General features: G+C 43.8%; 1 protein-coding gene across 1 annotated transcript in view; it reads right to left on the minus strand.

Moving 5' to 3' along the window:
- Window positions 1–1,157: 1,157 nt before the first annotated feature.
- Window positions 1,158–23,619, minus strand: part of NEURL2 (neuralized E3 ubiquitin protein ligase 2) — a 56,478-nt gene continuing 34,016 nt past the window's right edge. The window contains exon 2 of the mRNA XM_069651238.1: window positions 1,158–2,160. Within this exon, the coding sequence (XP_069507339.1) occupies window positions 2,045–2,160 (116 nt within the window). The 3' untranslated portion in view covers window positions 1,158–2,044. The remainder of the gene's footprint in view (window positions 2,161–23,619) is intronic.

A 23,619-nucleotide genomic window follows, 5' to 3' on the forward strand; every position in this document is an offset into this window, starting at 1 on the left:
GTTTGCCTCTGGCTGCGTGCACTGTGTCAGAGGGGTCAGAGGATTGAGCGAGAAACTGGGGTATACCTCTTGGGGAAATAACCAGCGATTCTGGCTTCTGACCCACTTACCTGACAAACGCCATTCACTGCCTCACAGGAAAACGTCCCAATGGTCACTCAGCACAGTGTCTCAGCAAGTTAAAGTGAGGCTTAGGGCAGCTCTCACCCTGCCAGCCAGTAAACTAAGGTTGGTGAAATGAGTAGCTGAGGTCTGCATCTCTAGCATCACGTATTCTGAACCAAAGTGTATTGCCTCCCATAATCCTTAGCAGATAGCTTATAATAATGAGTGGAGTCTCCTGACTGCCCCCTTCCTTCATCTACCAATTCCCAGATCCACAAGGAGTGCAATGTATCTATCTGAGTGAGAGCGAGTTTTACCTTGTAAGGCCTACACCTCTCTTCCCCAAACGAATCGCCTCCCTTCTACAATCTCCTATCACTTTAATTTACATGCACAAATCCCCACAGCACAGCACAGTGGTGGCCACCACAGGCCCAGACATTAGCACACGAACACTGATTTAGCTGTGACCAAGACCCCTCTTCATTTCTATTAAACCCTTTCACATCAGCAGGTAACCACACCTAAAGAACTTCAACCCATCAAACTTTGGTCTTTTCTCTTCAGATAACATATCCCCCAGTGTATCCGCCAAGCCCAAAGAGGCAGATCAACACTTAGGATCTGGATACTTCTGACCTACACCTACCAACACCACAGGTTTTGCATCTGCCTCTACCACAATTCCACTAACAACGCCTCTCTCCCTCTGTTCATAGCTAAGGACAACAAGAATGACAGAAGGGTGCCATCTAAGATCACTTTACATTGCATTAGATCACATTACGAGATAGTTTGCTATATAGGCAGCTTGAAGAGACACTACTTGAACGATTATTTGCAAACACCTTGTGCCCTGGAAAGGCTTTTCTGCTGAGATGAACTTGATTCCCCTGGTGAAGTGATAGTAGAATTTGCTTCTGCTTGTTGATAATTTCAAAAGGTACCTTTGTTGTTCTGGGCCAGCTTGCGAGACTTTGTTCACTTATTCAAGAAATCTAGATCCCACCACACATTATTTTGAGAAAACAAAAAGGTACCACTGGTTCTCATTTCTAGTAAAATTGTTTTTTTATTCTAGTGAAATAGTTTTACATGATATCCTAAGCCATTGTACAAGCGTCTTCATGTTATTATACACAGGATTAATCTATCACAAATACCACCGTCTCCCCTACCTCTCCTACAGTAGAATCTGCTTTTCCATCGTCCTCCATCCTCTTTTCTTTTCCTCTGCGACAGTGGTCTGAATACCCTAGGGAACCCAATCTGCTACTTTCCAGACGTGCCTCAGGGCTGTGAGCTAACTGTGGTGGTAACAGGTGCTGCGTAAGTGACTATTACATTACATAACAAAAAAGAAGTAGTGTTGTTATAGAAGGTGAGCAGACAATGTGCTTAGAAAAGGAAAGGGCTCAAACAAGTTATGAAATTCACTTATTTTTTTTTTTCGTACAGCATCTGCAAACTGCTCTAGGCAGTCAAAGTCCACTCCATCCACAGAGCTTCTTTGAAACACTGCTGAGGTTAACAAGAGTTCTTCTTCACTCAGACAAATGACATGTTTGAGCCGACTCGATGGTGGACCCCTTGCTCCCTGGTCCATACAGAGTCATTTAATCAGCCCAATCGATTCAACCTTTCAAAGAAAAGTTAAGCCTCACACTTTTCAGCATATTGTTTTTTTTGCAATTAGTGATGCCCCTATTGTTGGGTTAACTCTTCTGCTCAGCACTCTAACGGAGAGCCCTTCTTCATGATTTCAGTGGGAACGATGATGGGAGAGAAAGTGCTCTGTGGCATCATTACCAGACTATCAGAACCAGGCATCACTGAAAAGGTTTATGTTTTTAGGTTGCCGGTGAAAGCTCTTTGGTGCAGGCAGAGGACAATGCGTGAAGGTCCAGAGCAACTTTGGGTCCTGTTCCTCCAATAGCACTCACTCATATTTACAGAGGTTCTTGAGAAGAGGAGGCAGATCTAGCCAGTCGATTGCCATCCGGTGGACAATGTGCTTTTGGATGATCAGCCGGCAAAGGGTCTGCAAGGAAGGAACTAAAACAGGGAGAAAAAAAGAGAAAAGGTAAAATATGAGCTAGATCAACAAAGAAAGCATCAAAAGTTTGAGTCAAGATGGAATGTTAAAATGCACATGGAATGAGGCAAGAGACACAGTTCTGTCACTGGGGCAGCAGAAGATTCCTAAAGTAACACAAATAAGCAGGTCAAATCTAGTTATACCTCTGGCGGCCCGCCTATATGGGCGGTGGGCGTTGCACCCCATCTACATTTCAGTCCCCCCCCCTTTGCACGAGTGACAGGCAGCACAGTCTTCCATGTCTTTTATTTTCTTAGGGGACTGTGCTGCGTGACTCTCTGCAGTAGTGCATTCCCTGCTATGTTTTATTTGTTTGTTTGTTTCTGAGTCTGCAGCAGTGAATAATGGAAGCCAGGGGGGCATCGGCAGACTGCCCTCATCGGCTTTCATTATTAAGCCAGAAGCGTAGACACGCTGACTGAGAGGAGGTCTCTCCTGCTGGTCAGCTTTTTCACGTTCCATAGACACGCAATGTGAACGCGCTGACTGAAAGGAGAGGCCTCCTCTCAGGCAGCGTGTCTGAGTCCCAAGAGGAGCAGAGGCCCATTTGGCCCTTCCATGGCAGTGCGGGCTCATGTGTGAAAACATGAAGGCAAGGTAAGTGTATTTTTTAAAAATTTAATGTGTATGTATGTAGGCAGGGTAGGATCATGGTCTCTGTATTTCAACATCTAGACTCCACATTTCAAAATTCACATTTTAGATAAGGTTTGAACTTCAGCCGGTCAAGTGGCACAGCGAGTAGAGCGCTCGCTTTGACATTGTGCAGAGCCTGCTAACACAGGTTCGAATCCTGGTGGGGCCAAACTCAGCCTTTCATCCTTCCGAGGTTCATAAATGAGCACCACACACCGTGGGTAATAATAAGCAGCGCTCAGATACCTGAGGGTTCATAGCGCTATATAAATGCCAAATTATTATTCAACTAGGGCCAAGGGTGTGAGACTCATCAAGGTACTCAAGAGTGTGAGTCTAAAGCTGGATTCAAATAAATGCCAATACACAGAGCACATGCTAGAAAATGATCACTTTACTCCGTGATGCTAATTTAATGAACTGAGCTGCATTAAATATAATGCTAACATAAATCTAACATACTAATTAACCCAACACCATCTAACATGTAACTGAATCCCATAATAACATTTAGTGCAAATTAGTCCATGAAATAAACTGGATGCTGATTGAGTCAATACATAATGCTCTTAAAATGGGAAGAAAAATGAAATTTAAATGTGCAAGCTGAATCTGCGCTGTCTGGTAAGCTGAAAAAAGTAAAGATCTGTTCCTAAAGACATATGGCTTTGTCGTGGAGCAGGAAGTGCAAGAGAGATGTATCTGTTTTGCTCTTCAGCAATGCAGTTAGCACAATGAGAGGCACAGAGGAAAAATGTGTGTGATGTTTTAGTGGGTGGATCTGGTGAAATGGAGGTGTTTTTCTGGAGTGACAGGGGCTTTCATAAAAAAGGGGTTTGAGGCAGAGTAGGGGCAATCATCTTCTAGCACTGACTGATGAAGGGAGCAAAGGGCTGGTGCTGGGCGGATTGCAAGCTGACTAAAGCTGTGTCTCTCTCTCTCTCCTTAGTTGGCAACACATAGCAGAGCTTTGATGTCTTGAGAATTCTTATCCGAGTTGACCGTGTGCGGGGCAGGCAGAAAGGCTGGGGAGGACTTACTGCCAAGCTGAGTCGGGAATATCGCCAGTTTATCAAGGTAAATATAACAGTAATTGCGGAGTGTGTAGTGTACGTGGGAAATGTTTACAGGTTGTGTAATAGAAATATGTTTGTTTTCTTAAAGTAATTCACAATCAATATTTTGCATGGATTCCCATTTTATAGCTGCCAAGAATTGTATGAGAGAAACATTCAAGGTTACATCAGACCGTGTGTTAGCCATCCAGCAAACAAATGTGTAACTGAAGCTTATTGTTAGAAAAGCTATTTAATGTGTGCCAGCTCTCTAATGAAATGCATTTTATCCATGTTTAAATATAAGTCTCTGTAAAGGAGTACAGCAGAATACAACTGTTTGGTCATTTTGTGAATTTTAACATTTTATAAAGCCATAAAAGAGAAAAACGAATTGGACTAGCAGTTAATTATGTGTCCGAATTATTGTTAACACATAGACTGAGGTCCAACAGGATGTAAGCCTATTTTACCGCAGGCAGTAATTCACATTTTACCACAAGTGGCAAAACATAAGTTACATTACTCGTGCGAGTTGAGCCTTTCAGAGGTGCTATATGTGTGTGTGTGTGTGTGCGTGTGTTTGCAGTGAATTGTTTTAGTCAGAGAGGCTGACTATATGTATTATATTTCAATTGAATGCTTTATATTCATTGGAACACAGCCAAAAGGGCATCATTGTGATGTTGTAAATAAAACATCACATGAGAGCATGAGACATTTATTCAGAGTGTATTAGGTCCAGTATTTATTTATTGTTAGTGACCCTGGTGAAATAATTATTAGGCAGTATTCTGAAATTAGTCTCACCACTATAAAAATACAACAAATACCACCATAGCAAAATACCACAATAAAAAACCACAAAGTACTAGGTATAACCCCAAAATATATCTTACAGATTACATGTATGGGTTGTATGCATGTATGTTAGTGTGTGAATGGTGTGTGAATGTGTGGGTGAAAGTGTTTCTGTGCATTGCATGTAGGCGTCAGACCCCACCCCTTAAAGTACAGGCCCAACTCAGTGTGGCCCCATTTAGGGGTGGGGTCTGCTTTGGGCATGGGATTATTTTTTGCTTTACTCTTAATGCACATGGTATCGTGCATGAAGGGTAAAGCAGAAATGGCACATGAAGTGTTATTATGTGTATATGCTGCTCTTCATTGAATGTATGCCAGTCTATTAAGGTAATAACACTTTTCTTTGCTTCAGCCATTAGGCACAGTTACTGTTCATCAAGGATATAGCAAACATAATTTGGCTAGACTGGGCTACTTTTAATGTAGGTCAGTCTATCCATGTAATAACACATATCTTTTGCTTTACACTCGATGCACAGTTACTGTGTAAAGCAAATACGGCAACAGAGTATGTATTAGTATGTATTAGGAGCCCTCTGAGGCCAACACATCACAGATTTTCAAAGTCGCAAATTCCCTTCCAGAAATCTGAGGCAGCGATTGAGCCTTCTCAACCCTGGTCCACTTTCCCAGGCTTTTAGGGAGACTCACTTACCTGACTACCTGCCTGCTCTATGGTCTTGGTGCTTGGGGCACTACCACCTTGTTACCGATGATGTAGCCTCCACGCCCATCATTAGGTTGTCTCCCACCACCTCTGCCCTCGGATGTAGTCCGTGGGCAGAGGTGGTTTAGTCGGATGTAGTCTGCAGGAACCTCCCTGCTCTCACTGGTTAGTAGGGGTGCCAGTCCTCCTCCTTCCTCCTCTGGCTTGCCACTGTATCTCCCCATCTGGCTTCTCTCTGTCTCCCTCTCTAGAGTCTAATGGTTCAATTCCTCCCCCACCTCTTCCAGTCCTCTCCAGAGTGGAACTCCCTCCCCCCACAAATATAGCTCTTACAGATGTTAGCTCTCTCCCTCCAGTGGTCAGTCTTTGCATTCCTATTCTGTTTCCCTGTCACCTGTAGCACAGAGTTGTTAGACATGTGGCCCTGTGTGCTGGATTATTGTCCAGTCTCAATCTCTCAGTGACATTTGAGACAACTGATCACAGGATCCTTACCTTCGTATTGATGTACAAGCTGGGCTGTGAGGTTATGGGATTGGGCTGGTTATCCTGTTTTGTGGTCAATGTCATGTCCTTTATAGGCGCCGGATGCAGTGGTTTTGCCCTTGCACTTCTCACAGTCTTACAGTGCTGTATGGCAGACTGGTGCTTCACAGTATGCGATGATAGCAGCAGGGACGCTTGTGGCATCTCAGGGAAAGATCACCAACCGCTGTTAAGGAGACAGGTGTTGGAGCATTTGTGAACCAAATGAACTTACCCAAGATAGCTGCAGTTCTATTTCCACAAGAGACTGCAAGCAGGGGTGGTGCTGGGCAGTCCACTCAATAATGGCCACCAATAAGATGCTTACAGTTTCATTATACCTTACTTCTGCTTTTTTTGGTTCACATGGCCATAGACACCAGTGAGCTGGATATTTCACGTATTGCCTGGGTTATTCACCTCCTGTTTGATGCAGGTTGCCACCGGCTTCCTTCTCTTCTCCCTTCACTGCCTGCTTCATTTTTGACTCATTTTCCTTTCCCCTCCACTTGCTATTCTCCTTGGTATTTATGAAGTGGCATTCTTCCTGTGATGTGCCCTCATAGCCCTTAATAAGACATCTGGTGACTCCACTATCTGGGGTGAACGTCAGCAAGCGATTGGATAACGGGAGTTTAATACAACATTTCTTTGCTTATTAGTGCCTCTAACACCCTTCCGTATCACTGTCGTATCACTTCTGTGGCTCCCTATGTTGGCTGCGGTCTGCCATGCTTACCTGATACCCTATTAACATCCATTGGTTCTGTCTCTCTTTCTCCAGGCTCTGCTGTCAGTGGCCATCTTTCTGTAGCATAGTTGCTTTGGGTATCAGAAGTGTTAGTAGGTTCAGTGACTCGCTACGCCACTAGGCTTCTGACAGGACATTGGGATCACTAGGTCTGTGAGCACCCCAACTTAAAACTACCAAAGTCTTATCAGCTATGTCTCAAATGAATACCCTTTCTTCGTCCACAGACCTACAGATTTATGGCCCAGTATTTAGAGACCAGAAAGTGGTCTGCAATCCTTTTCATGTTAGACAGTCGGTATGTAGAACCTCTCACTAGTGTGCCTCTCTCTGCGCACAATGAAAACGGCAAATTCGTTATTTTAAATACCCCAGGTTTGTATAATGCCACCTAATTATGATTTGAGATTGCATAAGATATTTACAGCTTGGATGGGCTGCATGGAATGTACTCTCTGGGGGATTTACCGGATGTTGTATAAGTGACAAGGATGGGACGTTTTTACAAACCCTCAGATTCATCAGCCATTTAAGATGAGTTGTTCTCTGCTGACAAGCTCTTTAAATACCATGATTATGTCATCATCCGATTATGTCAGGAAGAGTGGATCATCAGTGGAAGATAAAACACACATGTGAACGCCAAACCTATGTAAATAGAGAGCAGTAGGAAATCCCCCACCAAAGCAGCCTATAAGTGAACAGATGTGACATACAAGTGAACCATCCTCTAAACAGAGCTAACACACGCGTGAACTCTTACTGAAACAAAGGTGGCATGCATGTAAACTCTCACCTGAACTAATCTGTGTTGATGTTACTCTTTAAAACATGCCTTAAAATATGCACTCCACACTAGCCATTGGCTAGTAAGAAATGGTGCACTCCACTCTGTGCATGTGATGAACTGAGGAGGCCAGCAGTGTTTTTAATGCCTGGCTAGTAGTTTGCCACTTGAAATGTTGACACCTGATTTAAAAGAATCTCACATACAAATCAAGTGGCTCCGCACCAAAACTGAGGTGGCTTACAAGTGTACTCTCACCTAACCAATGTGACTAACGCGTAAACCCTCACAAAAAACAGGTGTGACATACAATTGAATCCACTGGTAAACTGGCATTACCTATAAATGCTCCCCTTCCCCCACTTAAGCACCACAGGAGGAAGGAGGAAGGAGGAGAACTCCGCCCCCCCTACTAGGCCATTAGAGCAGGGAGGTCCCCGAGGACTATGACAGTCTTGGGCAGAGGTGGTGAGAGACGAGCAACCTAATGATGGGCGGGGAGGCTACATCGTCGGTAACAAGGTGGTAGTGCCCCAAGCACCAAGACCGTAGAGCAGGCAGGTAGTCAGGTGAGTGAGTCTCCTTAAAAGCCTGGGAAAGGGGACCATGGCTGGGAAGGCTCCACCTCTGCCCCAGATTTCTGGAAGAGAATTTGCGACTTTGAAAACCTGTGATGTGTTGGCCTCTGAGGGCTCCTACTATGTACTCTGTTGAAGTGGATTCTGGCACCCGAAGACATAGACCTGGGCCTTAAACTGAACTCTGAAGTGAGACCAGGATGAGCCCTAGCTAAGAACTTTATACAAGACATTTACTAAGCTTACAATTCATTATTGAAGGATCAAGCTTCCATTTATGTTGCGTAAATAAACTTCACTTTCATCAGATCTACATCCTTGTGTAAGCCTCTATGGGCTTCCCACTCACAGCCACCCATGACATCCTGAAGAGCCAGGAAGATCGCCCATATTCCATCCGACCCGGCTCCACCTGCAATGGCAAAGTTTTTAAAAGTCGGATCCGCTGAGCTATAAAAATGGCTGTCTGGGCTGGGGCATCTATCCCCAAAGACCTTGTGCGGTGGAAGGGTGGGGGCTTATAGCTTAGGCATTTGTGTCCCTTCTGTGCAGCAGCAAGTGTGTGCATACAGGTGTATTGTAGTCACTGGACATCAGAAGTTTTAATCAAGGCCTGTTGAACACCGACCCAGTCTTCGTTCCATGGTATCATTTATGGTAGATATTTAGGTCCCTGAAGGGATGGGGTCCTGGGCATAGGCCGAAGGAAGATCACACAATAGGTGTGAGCCTCTTCCATGGGATATTGCATCTTGCTGGATCTGAATCCAGTAATAATTACACAGTGGGTCACAATCAATGGTGTACCCCACTTGGGATGAAGAGTGCACTGACCAACCTATAAAGTGAGAAGAAGCGATAGGTGTGGGAAAAAGAATACAATGACTACTAGGCAGTATTTGCAGCACAGTCCACCAGGGAAACAGAACTGGATTATTCATCAAAATCTGGCCCACAGTTAGACGGTACACCGTTCTTTCATCGAAAGCTATTTTTTCAATTGTTTATTTAACAAAAATGTTTTGCCAAAAAAAAAAACATCGAAAATATAGGCGGGGAATGGCATATAGAGGGTTGGGGGGTTGGGAACAGTAAAAAAACAATAGGGGAGGATGGTTTAGGGGGGAACCCCAAATAAATATACATTTTTTGATGGGTTTTTGCAGAAAAACATTTTCATTAAAAATCCTGTGGAAAAAATAGCCGGCGATGAAAGAACATAGAACCAGTTAAAAAGACCTAGCTTAATCTAAGATCAAATTTGACAAAGCAATTTCTTCAGAGGCACAAAGAGTTTGCAGCCCAATCAATGTGTACCCACCTCGCTCAATTAACATGTCTTAATGTCGGAGCACTGCAGCAGCACTAGGGGGATTTGGAACACTATACCACCCGGCTTTGACTTCCCTGCCCTTCTTTCCTCTCTTTGTTACCACCCAATCCCTTCCCATGTTCGTTTTCCCCACCAGATCTCCGTGCCCTTCCTCAGAAGGCTCCAGTGGGTTAAAAGGTCAAGGGTGCCTGCAAAATGAACGGGGCCAAATCTAGAAGACGATTGAAACATTCAGGCGGGACACTGCTGTGCAGCGCTCCTCTCTGGGAGCCAAGATTGAATTTTAATAAATGTGTGTGATGTTGGCTAGCCTTCTGGCTCGTGTTTCCTCAAAGTGGTTATCCTTCTGCAATGCACAAGCCATGTGAAGGGTATTGATTAAGCCTATCTTTTTTTTAATCAAACATTTTATTGTTTTTTGAAAACATAAAAACATACAGCCTTGCGCAGCGAGGTCACGCTTATTTCACTTTCCCGCCCAACAACAACTTCACACCATGGGTCCAATGCGATGGAGTCTCTAAACAATCTTGTTGAGTTTGTCGCACTAGTATCTCGTAATTCTAGTTTCCTGTACATGTCTTTGGGTGCTGGCTCGATCTACTGATGTTGATTACCTCTCAGTGTGCGTCTTCCCACTTTTGCCATATTCTCTGGGCTTTCTCAGGACATCCCCTAGCTTTGTAGACTCTTTTTTCCATTGCAATGCAGATGTCCACATCCGTGCTCCATTGCGCGTAGCTCTGTGTCGTCTCAGAACCCCAGAGTTGTGCTATGTTTCTTTTGATTAGTGCAGTAGTGGTAGATAAAAACAGTTTGTCGTAACGTGATAGCTCGACTTCTTCTTCTATTCCCAACAGTAGATGTTTTGCGCTTCTCTGAATCGTCTTGCCCATGACCCTTGAGAGTTCATTGCCGCACTGCTGCCAGTATTATTGAATTATGGTATATTCCCATAGTATGTGATAATAAGAGCCCTCTTCCCTTTTGCATCTCAGACAGGATGAGTCAGTGGTTTTGCCCCAATTAAATAATGCTACCCTTGGATAATAAATTCTGTGCAATATCTTCAGTTGGATTAGTCTGAGCCTAGAAGAGATAGCTGATTCTCCGGGGAACATCAAAGCAGTTACCCATTCCTCTGGGAGTATGGCACCCACGTCCCTTTCCCATTTGGTTTTCAGACCCGATAGTTCCCCAGTAGCAAAGGAGGTTATGGCATTGTACATGGTGGATGTAACTTTGTGATGAATCATTTCGGGAATAGGTTGCGTTCTAGCGGGATATAGTCAGGCATGTCAACCATTTCGGGGAGATGGGCCTTGTTACGCTCACCTGGCTCCCACAGGGGCGTCGACCGGACCCGGACAGCTGCGACCTTCTCCAACGTGAAGCGTAGTGCTGAGATGACAGACTGGACTGGACCGCCTAACCTCGTCTGCTTGACCCATAGAAGTATTCTCCTGCAAGTGGAGAAAGGGATTTAGCCACCCGTGGATTCTAGTAATGGCACCCCACTGTTCTCCCCACTAATCACCACTGATATTCACTTTCAGTAAGCTCACCTTATGTTTGTAAATGTTGAGCTCTCCAACCTGCGTGGAATGCAGGGGCACGTAGATACCAGTTACTTCACTGGTTTGAAGTCGTTGGAAGAGTTCCGGATGAATATTGACTCTGGGGTTCCAGCCGAGAACCCGTAAGTATAAAGTTCAAAGAGTTCAATATGTCCGATGTTCACTCTTGTACATTCCTTTCTTGTGTTGCAGCTGGGTCCAAGGGAAGATTGTCTTGTGGCAGCTGATGGTGTTCAGGTAAGAGTCTGTATTACCCAACACTGTCCAGCAAAAGATGCGTGTGTTTAAATTGCTGGTTTCTCTCTCCTTACAGGTGCGGCGTAAGAAGTTGAGGTTTGCTACAGAATAATGCCTCCGGTTGTTAATCAGGTAAGTCTATGGTGGAGAGGTTGTATTTGTTGGCTTTTTCGGCTCACCTTATGTTTCTTTTGTCCCCTAGATGGTGGAATTCGGCAGAGAAAATAATGGAGGCTGCGCCGGATCGAAAAATGCAGTGAGGACTGGTGAGTATGGCGCGGCGCTGCAGCTGGCGATGCGACGCATGTAGAATAATGTCCTTTTCAAGTTCGAAGACGTGATGGATCCGGAATTCAGGTAAGGATTGAAATAATATCTGTTTTCTAACCTCTCCTTCTTCTTTCAGAATAACACGAAGCATGTGCTGCTGTTCGGGCGTGGTTTAAATAGCCTCCAAAGTAGTTCAAGGTAAGAAGTCCCTAGAACCACACCCGAGTAAAAAATAGTCCCTGTAGTAAAATAGTCCCATCCAGGCCTCACGTTGGCTTGGATTCATTTGCAGCATGGTCTGCATGAGGTACGTAAAGACTATGAGCCTGGTGCCTATGGCACCAGGACTGATTCCTATTATGAGCCTGGCACCTAAGGCGCCAGGACTGAACCCAGACAGCCCCCAGCCGGGGCTGCTGGGGTTTTATTAAAAATCTGGATGCCTGCTCCCGGGGCTGACGGGCTTGATCCGGATGCCCAGGAGTAGGCATCATGACAGCACTCCCCCCCAAGGCCCCTCCTAAAGTTGCTCTTCCCCTTGGTCCTTGTTTGTCTGGGAAGTTCCAATGGAATTTCTTCACCAACCGAGGTGCATGAACGTGGTCACTAGGCTCCCATGACCTTTCTTGTGGTCCGTAACCCTTCCAGTCGATTAAATAGAAAAGTCTTGATTTAACCATCTTAGAGTCCAGAATATTCTTTACCTCGAATTCAGGTTCTCCATCTATCAGGATGGGGTCAGGTGGTTTGGTTAATCTTGCCCCAGGTTGAACTGGTTTTAGAAGTGAAACATGAAAGACAGGATGAATCCGCATATTAGAGGGTAATTCCAATTTGACGACCACCGGGTTGATAATGGCCTTAATGGTGTAAGGTCCCAAATATCTAGGATTGAAAGTTCGAGTTCCCTTTAGAGGTATGTGTTTTATAGCCAGCCAAACTTGATCTCCAATCTGGTATTGTGGAGTTTCACTTCTATGTCGATCAGCATTTTTCTTGTATTTCTTCTTTGCTTGTTTTAAGTGTTCTATTGCCTCCTTAAAGGCTTGTGTAATAGTAGAGTGCAGATGAGTCACTGCAGGCATTTCTAAGTGTTGAGGCGAATCGAGTTCTGAGGTTCGAGTTTGATGTCCATATATGGTATAAAAGGGGCTTTGTCCGGTTCCTGAATGTACGGAGTTATTGTATGCGTATTCGGAAATCCATAGAATATCTTTCCAATCGCTTTCAGTTTGGTGTAGCATACAACATAGGTATTGTTGAAGAGTCTGGTTGGTCCTCTCCGTCTGACCATCAGTTTGGGGGTGGTGACTGGTTGATAGCCTTATGTCGATTTGCGCCAATTGACAGCATTTCTTCCAAAATTGCGAAATGAATTGACTACCTCGGTCAGAGACCAATATGGTAGGAAATCCATGGATTCAAACAATGTTTTCGAGAAATTCCTTGGCCAAAATCGAAGCGGAAGGTAATCCTTTTAAAGGAATAAAGTGGGCCATTTTGGAAAAAAGATCCACAATAACTAGAATGGTGTTAAATCCATTACACAGAGGTAGATCTGTAATGAAGTCTAAAGACAAGGTGTGCCATGGTGTAGGTGGAATATCCAAAGGTTGTAAAAGGCCAGCTGGTTTTTTCTTCTAACTTTTGTTTTGGGCGCAGATACCACAAGACATCACAAATGACTTTATGTCCTTTCGCCAGGTGGGCCACCAGAATTGTCTTTTAATTTTAGCTTCAGTTTTTGCGATACCTGGGTGTCCTTCCATAAGGGCGTCATGATAATTGGAGATGACTAGTTCTTGTAGTTCCTTGTGCGGTAGAAATAGACGTCCTTGATAGTAAGGCAGGTCATTAATGACTGACTAATCTTGGCCTTTCTTTACCCAGTCCTGCAGGGCTGCTGGATCGAAAAGTTGTTGGATTTTTAAGTGAATGTCTTCTAGAGTCTGTAGAGTAGTTATGCCAAGAATTCTTTGTTCTGAAATTATAGGCACCGGTTCCGGGTTTGAATATACTTCTCCCATCCCTATTCGGTATAGGGCATCTGCCTTGCCATTTTTACAACCTTGTCGATAAGTGATCACAAAATCGAATTCGGCAAAGAATAATGCCCACCGAAGTTGACGCAATGATTGTGCCTTGGCTGTTTTCAAATACTGCAGATTCCTGTGATCGGTGATTGCATTGATGGTATGCCTGGCACCAAGAAGATAATGCCGCCAAGCCTTAAAGGCAGACTTGATGGCTAATAACTCCTTATCAGTAACCGCATAGTTTAATTCGGGTGCTGAGAACTTTCTTGACCAGAATGCTACTGGATGAAGTTGACCGGTTTCGGGATCCTTCTGGGACAGGACAGCTCCCATGGCTAAACTGGATGCATCGGTTTCAACTATGTATGGAAGCTCAGGGGGTGGATGCTTTAAGACAGGCGCAGACGTGAATTTCGATTTTAGCTCTTGGAAGGCTCTTTCAGCCTCTTCAGTCCACAAAAAACGTTTGTTTTTTCGCAAAAGTGCTGTGATGGGGTGTACAATATGTGAGAATTCAGGAATAAATCTGCGATGGAAATTAGCAAATCCAAGCATGCTTTGTACCCCTTTAACTGAACTGGGTGATGGCCACTTGGGGATTGTGTCCACCTTTCGAGAGTCCATTCAAACTCCTTTTGGAGTCAGGATAAATCCCAGGAATTCAACTTCTGTAGAATGAAAAACACATTTCTCCAATTTTGCGTATAACTTGTGCTGGCGTAGTTTCTCAAGGACTGCACGAACGTGCTTCACATGGTCTGATTCTGATGAGGAGCACACTAGAATATCGTCTATGTATACGACAACACAGACGTCAATGAGTTCACGAAGGACATTGTTTATAAAATACTGGAAGGCTGCTGGTGCATTGCACAACCCGAAGGGCATCACCTGTTATTCGAATAACCTGTACTTGGTGCGAAAGGAAGTCTTCCATTCATCACCTTTCTTTACACGTACCAGATGATATGCCCCTCGGAGGTCTAACTTAGTGTAGATACAAGCATCTTTTACTTGGTCTAGTAATTCGGGGATCAGAGGCAATGGGTATCAGTTTTTCACCATAATCTGATTTCATGCGCGGTAGTCTATGCACGTTCTAAGGTCACCTTCCTTTTTAGGCACGAAGAATAGAGCTGAGGATGCAGGAGATTTGGATGGACGAATGAAGCCATTAGCAAGGTATTGGTCCAGATATTGTCGTAAGTGAAGATTTTCGGGTTCCGTAAGGGCATAGATTCTACTGCATGGAGGTTGTGCACCGGTTACTAGGTCGATTTGACAATCGTATGATCTGTGAGGTGGTGTAGTGATACACAAAATTGCAACCTTGCCAATCAGGGCTTTAGATGAGAGCATTAGCCGGTGAAAGCCAATAGTGTATTCAAAGTATGTGCTAAAAATGCTGACAGTAGTCTGTTGTAGCACTTCCATTATGCAGTAGTGAGCTACAAGGAATATGCAGGCCTAGTATGAGTGATAGGTCACATTATGCATTGTTGATAGACAGGCAGGGAGAGGGCCCTAGCTCTGTAGCTAATAGACATTTTTGGAGTGTTTGGAACATTATGGCACCTATATAGCGCTTAGATAGCCAGTCTTAAGCGCTATGAACACTGAGCTATGAGTGCATGCCTTTTAGAGCTTGCAGATGGGGTTAATACATCCCTGCTTCCCTTAGAATATTCTGCCTCACTAACGGTAGCCCTGCATGGCCCCAAGCTAATCTTCCTTTTCTCTGGGAAGGCACTGATAAGACATTTCTGAGCTTTCGCGCAGATGGGCCAGGGAGGGGCTCAGAAGAAGCACAGTGGAAATTAACAGAGTTGGGTTTTTTCCATGAGCCAGCCTATATTTTGCACAGGGAAAGTTCTGGAACTGTGCGTCATGGACGGGCAGCACGAGATTATAAAATATGCATGCTCACATGACTCGGGTGGGAGATCGTCCTGTGGACTTGGTTCAAGCAAGATCAAGTGCCCAGAATTGGAGCTCTGACGGCACCCTGCAGCGCTGTCCTCTAAGCGGGGCTTGTTACAGCTAGCTTATGAGGGCCAGGGTCTCCCAGTGCTGATTGAAGGGGCGTAAGACTGTTTCTCTATGTTTCTCTATGTTTATCTAAGTTCTATGTTTCTCTATATTTTGCATTTCTCTAAGTTTTGTGCTTTGTAATCTTCTCTAACTTGAATCCCAAATGTATATGAAATTCACTGTTTAGAATAAATACTAAAACTTATTGAAGGTGTCATTTGTCACTAGCATGAGATCACTGCTCAGCACAATAGAACCTGTATTTTGGGCTGAATTGGGTATTTTTTGCTCTCAAAGGGCTGGCCCCGAGGAAGATTTTGCCCATATCAAGACATTTGGTGGCAGCTTGGGGATTTGTGCAGAGCAGTGCCTTGCTGTGAAATGACAAATTGTGTGAGAGAACACAGTGCAGAGTGAGGAGCAGGCTGTCGCATTTCCTTGGTGGTCTCACTGCAGCTCTGAGACTTCAAAAGACAGCAGCGTTGTGTCGGCTTGCCGTGGCCGATAGCTTGTGTGGTTAAGACTCCCTTCAGTAAATCAGTCGTGACTGACTTATTGCTTGGGAATGGAGCCAGGGAGTACAAGGCGATAAACAAGCGGGAAATGGCTTTGTTTAAAGCGCTCTGATGAATGGTCAAGAAAGATGTATGTTCAATTAGGAAAGAATTTTATCATGCGGTTTCCCCAGTTTAAAGTTGTAATTTGAAATGCAAAGTGAGACGGAGTTCTCATCTCTATTCTGTCATGAGGGCAGGGAAAATAGTTGCGAGGATTTGACATGCAAATTGTGAATAGTAATCTAACCATTGACTCTGCCCCAGTGTGCTAGCGAGTGGGGGACTGTAATTTTCGGAGGCGAAGGTTCGCTTTTTAATGTATGCTTTTGAAGTGTTGACATTCCTGAAGATAACGTGGGGAATGAGCCATGCTTAGGAGAAAGAGTAACATCTGTGCTGAGAGCCTAAAGGGTTTGTTTTTCTTTTGGCAACTGTAAATTCCATGTGCTGGTGGCGAATTCTGTTTAAAGGAAACACACTAAAATGGTTATATTGCATTTTAAGCTGTGCCATGCTTATAATGGGTGAGAGACTCACTTAAAAAAGAAAGTGAGTAATGTTATTTGGATTTTCGATTTTTGTGTATTGATTTGAAATTGCAGAATCAGTTTGCAATGGTTTGGGGGGGGGGGGAAACAATTTATATTTTTCTAAATTGCCTCTAAATTGCCCCTGGAGTATTTTTGACTGTTCCCACGCTATGCCATGGATTTGTACTGTTGCCTTATAAGTGTAAGTGATGCATGTTTGGAAATAGTGACCTGTTGACTGTGATACATGGTGAAAAATGTTGTTGACACATTTAACAGCCCACAAGCAATATAGAGTGTGGGTTGCTCTTGCAGAAAAAAGTGCAGGGAGCTGCACTAAACATGGCATTTTTTAAATGCACTGAAATAAGTGGTTATATTCTGGCAATGGTACAACAGAATGAAAAATCTGTGTGTGATAAGACAGCACAAAGATCTAGTGGGTTGCGGGTTCTTTTGAAAGATCGCACATTGCATTGGAGTGAGCTAGTGAAGCCAAACTACAAGGTTACGAGGAAGAGAAAAAAAAAAACGTATGCCTTTTAAATGGGACATTAATCAGTTCAAAACAGTCTAAAAGACGCTTTGACATTTTGCAAAATTACATGGAGTAGAATCTGATGACAAGAAAAAGTGCCTCTTTTGAAAATAAGAGTCTTGCTGTGTGTGCAGAGCTTGTGCCTTGAAGATAACTTGCACTGTCTTGGGCGAGGTGCGCGAAGAAAAAAAAACTGTTGGAGGAAGGCAGACAAAAGCAGAATACGGCGCTCCTGTTTAGTGAAATGGTGTTTACAGAAACTGGCAGATATGAGAGCTTTTCTGAGTTGCTGGAACAGTGCAAGAAAGAGTTAATCTGGATGAACTGTCTGAAACGAGTGCCTTTCCATTGAAGCCACCACAGTGTAACAGTTATAGGCAAAGAGATAAGCTTGCTGCGCGAAAGATAAACAATGACATTCCTGCATTCCATCCCCTGTGAGAGACACGTCAGTGTGAGCAAAAAACTGAGGAGAGGGGGTGCAAAGACAGAAATGCTGATCAGAAGTAAAGAATTTGCCCAGTAACAACACTGGAAGGAAAACAAAGGCTGCATGCAGGATGGCAGATGGGCACATCACATCTGAACATTTGGGGAACCTGTGCATCTGTGAATGGGCTAAGAAAAGACAGCTGCCCATTTCAAGAGACTCCGTGCAAACTGCATTCCCATGCACCATGTGATGTGATGTGAAGTGAAGCGACATTGCTGTGCAAGCTGCATTCCAGTGCACCATGTGATGTGAACTGAAGTAAAGCGCTGTGCACTGGAGAAGAAACCTCTAGGCGCTTTGAGAAATGAAAGTACACAGCTGGAAAAATGCAAGCTACATTGCCAGGGCTGGAGTAACTGACAAAGACATTATGGCATTCCAGACGGAAGCAAAACTGACAAAAGCGCTTAGCCGTTTTGCAAGAGACAACATGCAGAGCGGGGCTTTGGAGTACAACATGAACACTGCACATTAGCCATGATCCAGAAGCCTCACGGCTTAGTGCAAGAATGAATGATTTGTTGAAGCAACAAAAGAAACTGACTTAGACTATCGCTCTCAAAGGGGTGGGCCAAGAAATCAGCAAACACCCTTTGAGAAAAATGATAAGTGAAAAAACCAGAGGCTTGGAAGACACTAGCTGTATGGAGAAACAATAAACAAAGCTGCTTGTGCAACTGTAGGCAGTATTGGACTGAAGGACTTTACCTTTGAAAAATGGAGTGATGCCAGCAGGGCAAACTAAATCAAGATCATGAGACACTGGAAGCAAGTTGGCGCCTGGCATGTGTGATCGCTCTGGTGACAAAGGAAAGCATTGATCCATTCAGAAGTGCGACCTGGGTACTTATTATATGGCTTTTGTAAAAGCACAGATCAGTCTGAGGTACCATTGACCAACTATGATTGCATTGCACAAATGAGTTTGTGATTAGGCAATTACACCCCGTATGGTTGAGTGTAAATAAGCCCCCAGAAACATGCAGAAGGGTGACAAATAATTGCAGTAGCAATGATAAAGTGTGTAGTTACCTGATGAGACTTCTGAAGATGGGGGTGGTGTTATGGGAAGGGGTGGATAACGCTGATATTGAAGTTTTGATGACATCCTAATGTGAAGAATAACGACATTGTACTTTTGATGGCATCCTAACATTTCTGTTTGTATTTTGCCTAGGCAAAAAAGCAAGACAATAGCGTGCAATTAACAGAAGTAGATGTGTGCAATTTGTGGGTGACACTGATCAGTCAAGCAAACTGTGCTCAGAGAAAGCGAGTCAACTTTAAACGTGTCCTGCACCGCACTCAATGCTGCTAACATGCATGACGTATGAGGACATTTGTTCTGCAACCTGCGAAAGGTGTCCAACAGAGTAATAACTTTTGCTGAACTGGCACGGTGCAGACTTGGCTAATTATCAAATATTTGATGCTACACATTCAAATGATTCATTTGCTGGAAATAACTTAATTGACATGTCTTGCCTTTCTTGTTTAAAGGACTATGGACAATGAGTTGTGGACTGTAACATCATGCACCACAAACAGCTGTGAGACACAGCACTTGAATGCTAACACATTGAAAAATGGTTTTTAAATGCACTTTTTGAGATGAATCTGAAAATACGAAATGGTTTTGCTCTTCCAACTGAATTGCTTTAACCAGAGATGCTTTGTTTTTTTGAAAAAAAAAACTTCTACGTTGCATGTAGGCAGGAAAATGATTTATGAATTGTTGGGGCAGCAGAAACATGCAAGCAGGAGTGTAATTTATTTTGAGATAAAATGATTGCGCGCATCAAAGTCACCTGTGCGTAGGTTAAGATCCTTAATTGAAATAATGCTGCCAAGTGTGTGAGCTCTAATTTGAGATGGTAACATTTGAAACACTGGATACTTTTACAGCCAGCTTTAAGGCGGGTAAATGAAACCATGGCTGACTAGTTATTTGATTTTATGACACAGAGTGTGACACGGTTTTTGTTAAACCAACCAGTTTCATGTTTTTGTGGGGACAGCTGTCTCCAGCACACTAATGCAAAGAGTCATCTTTTTGATTGTAGACATTTGGAATAATTCTTTGGAAAAGCGCTACAAATGAGTATCCACATGGAATTGCTAGCGTACTGGCCTGGCACATTGTCGGGCATCTTTTGTCACTGAATGGATACAACGATTTGTTTAATTTGTTTAATGTGATGTTTTTCTGACCAAGAACTGCAGCGAGTGTTCTCGCCAAGATTTTATGGACTATAATTTGACTAAATGCATTTGAAACAGCCACTGCCGGATGGTAGTATGGTGTTTGTAGCTAAAACTAATATTGTATATGGTAGATATCCCACTTGAAGAAGGGTATTCTCCAAGTCACAATAGGTAGACACTGTGAACATGTTAGATTTTCCAGTAGTAAGGCAACATTTAAATTGTAGGCTGGTAATGCACACCTCTATTATTACAGTGATACACTTAGACATAGATTTATCACGAGGCAATGTTTCCTTAGTACTACCAAGCTGCTACAAAGGGAGTCCATTTCTATGGCCCATCACTAGAGTGCGCGTAGCTAGGGAGCTAGATTCATTAATTGCAGGAGCTTTATATGCTTGTGACATAGAAACTGTGCACAATAAGCTAGCCACTATGGGTTCTGATGCCAGCTCTGCTATAGAACCTATGGCCTAGTGGGGCCCATTGATGCGCCCAACACTGCTACAAGTATTGGCAACCACTGAAGATGGCAGAATTTTAGGTATGAAGACATTTTTTCTGCCATAGGGCAGGTCAACAAGACTGCTAAATACACACGATGCATTGTATGGCAAACATTGTTTAATCAGCAGGTGTTGGCTTTTTACTGAGTGGGGGCGACCATCCTCCACACACTGGCACGCAGAGCTACAGTTACCAGCATACATATGGATTAAATTGCTTGCTTTTGATTGCATGAATAACACATGCCATGCTTGATGTAAATTAGTAGAATTGTTTTTATTTAGATAACCTGGTGCCCATGGGTTCACCTTGTTCACGAAATTAGATGGTTTCTGGTTGGGTTCCACATACATGGGGGAAGTGTCTAATCACACAGCCCATAGTCACGTCTGAATGCCCTGGGATCAGGGGGAGGGTAGGCCCTTAGAGTAAAAGGCTGCCAGGTTTAGAGTTGGTAACCATACATAAATGCAATAGTGCATTGTAGATTAGACTACACTGGATTGCCTTGACATTCTAACTGCATGCTGCTTTTTAACTGACAATCAGATATACAATAATTATTTAGGTATTGTTGTGTAGGCCAGGTTTTGGCTAGAGTAAATGCCCATGTTCACTTTGTGTAGGTATTTTTGTGTAGGCCAGGTTTTGGCAAGGGTATATGTCACTGTTCACTTTGTGTACATTTTTGTTTAGGTAGTGTTTTACCTTGCATGCCACGCTGACTAACCGCTAGAAGATAGTTTGCTTAAACCTCTTGCAAAGCCCCAAGGTCTTTATCACTGCACTAAATACTATATTGATGTGTATTAGTCAGCATTGTCGCACACACTTTGAATAGGGGTGGAATGTAGTGATACACAAAATTGCAACCTTGCCAATCAGGGCTTTAGATGACAGCATTAGCCGCTGAAAGCCAATAGTGTATTCAAAGTATGTGCTAAAAATGCTGACAGTAGTCTGTTGTAGCACTTCCATTATGCAGTAGTGAGCTACAAGGAATATGCAGACCTAGTATGAGTGATAGGTCACATTATGCATTGTTGATAGACAGGCAGGGAGAGGGCCCTAGCTCTGTAGCTAATAGACATTTTTGGAGTGTTTGGAACATTATGGCACCTATATAGCGCTTAGATAGCCAGTCTTAAGCGCTATGAACACTAAGCTATGAGTGCATGCCTTTTAGAGCTTGCAGATGGGGTTAATACATCCCTGCTTCCCTTAGAATATTCTGCCTCACTAACGGTAGCCCTGCATGGCCCCAAGCTAATCTTCCTTTTCTCTGGGAAGGCACTGATAAGACATTCCTGAGCTTTCGCGCAGATGGGCCAGGGAGGGGCTCAGAAGAAGCACAGTGGAAATTAACAGAGTTGGGTTTTTTCCATGAGCCAGCCTATATTTTGCACAGGGAAAGTTCTGGAACTGTGTGTCATGGACGGGCAGCACGAGATTATAAAATATGCATGCTCACATGACTCGGGTGGGAGATCGTCCTGTGGACTTGGTTCGAGCAAGATCAAGTGCCCAGAATTGGAGCTCTGACGGCACCCTGCAGCGCTGTCCTCTGAGCGGGGCTTGTTACAGCTAGCTTATGAGGGCCAGGGTCTCCCAGTGCTGATTGAAGGGGCGTAAGACTGTGTTTCTCTATATTTCTCTATGTTTATCTAAGTTCTATGTTTCTCTATATTTTGCATTTCTCTAAGTTTTGTGCTTTGTAATCTTCTCTAACTTGAATCCCAAATGTATATGAAATTCACTGTTTAGAATAAATACTAAAACTTATTGAAGGTGTCATTTGTCACTAGCATGAGATCACTGCTCAGCACAATAGAACCTGTATTTTGGGCTGAATTGGGTATTTTTTGCTCTCAAAGGGCTGGCCCCGAGGAAGATTTTGCCCATATCAAGACAGGCGGTAAGGTATTTACCTGTTCTTTTTGAAAAACATCCTGAAATTCTTGATATTCCTGAGGTAACTGCACAACTGGATTAGTAACGGTGGCCAGGCTTTTGTTCACGGTGTTTTCCGGGTAACAGGTGTGTGCACAATCTGGGAAGGTCACTCTCTTCTCTCGCCAATCAATACAAGGATTATGTGTTTCCAACCATGGCATTCCCAGAATTATTTGGAATTGCGGGGCCTTGATTAAATCAAACACAATAGTTTCTCGATGCCCATCTTGACCCAACAGTGTCAGCTCAGTAGTGGAATGAGTTACAGGCCCAGAGGCAATTTCAGTTCCATCAACTGTGGTGATGACATCCGAAGCGGTCTTTTTGCAAAGGGGTAGATTCATCCTTGATGCTAATTCATGGTCCATGTAGTTTCCTACGGCCCCGCTATCAATGTATGCCCTTACTGCGTGCATACGTGATGGCTGTTTTAGATCAATTAGGACCATTGGTATAATTAGGTGGGAGGTCTGAGTGTCCTTCTTTAAGCTCGGCAAGCGGACCTCTACGCTTGTCGGGCATGGTCGTTTCCCGAATCAGGCTCTATTTGACTTTTGTCAGCAACTCCTACTACTTTCTTGGGTGGTTTTATAGGGCAATCCCGTAGAAAATGTCCTGCGGTTCCACGGTACAGACACAATTGCATCTGCCGTCTCTTTTCTCTTTCCTTTTGAGTTAAGGGTCCTTTAACCCCCCCCCCCGATCTGCATAGGTTCTGATGCATCTGTTCCTTTGGGGTAACATTGGCTTTAACCCATACCCCACTCTCAAACTTAACTCGATCAGCCTTTCTATTCTGAAGTCGGTGGTCTAACTGGACCACTAAGTCTATATATTCTGCACAATCCTGAGGTGTGTTCACAACTTGAGCCAAAATATCTTTGAGTTCTCCCCGAAGCCCACGATGAAATAATGTAATTCGTTTGTCCTCAGGCCATCCGGTTTCCACCACCAACCTATTGAAGATTGCGATATAGGTTAGCAGATCCTGATTACCCTGTTGTAGGGATAAAAGTTTGTTATCCAGGGCCCGTCCCTGTGAATGTCTGGCAAACAGTCTTTCCATGCTTCTTTGAAAACCCTGAAAATCCCTAAGAAGAGGGTCATCCTGGTTGACTAGTGGAATTGACCAGTCAGCTGAGCTGCCACTAAGATATGATAGTACAAAGGCTACTTTGGCTTGGTCATTTGGAAAAGCTCCAGGTCTGCATAAAAAATGCAAGCGGCATTGATTCATAAACACTGCAAACCTTTTTGGGTCCCCAGCAAAGCGTTCGGGTGGA

Source organism: Ambystoma mexicanum, chromosome 3p (assembly GCF_040938575.1).
Source record: "Ambystoma mexicanum isolate Mex_15411 chromosome 3p, UKY_AmexF1_1, whole genome shotgun sequence".
In the NCBI taxonomy this organism is placed as follows: domain Eukaryota; kingdom Metazoa; phylum Chordata; class Amphibia; order Caudata; family Ambystomatidae; genus Ambystoma; species Ambystoma mexicanum.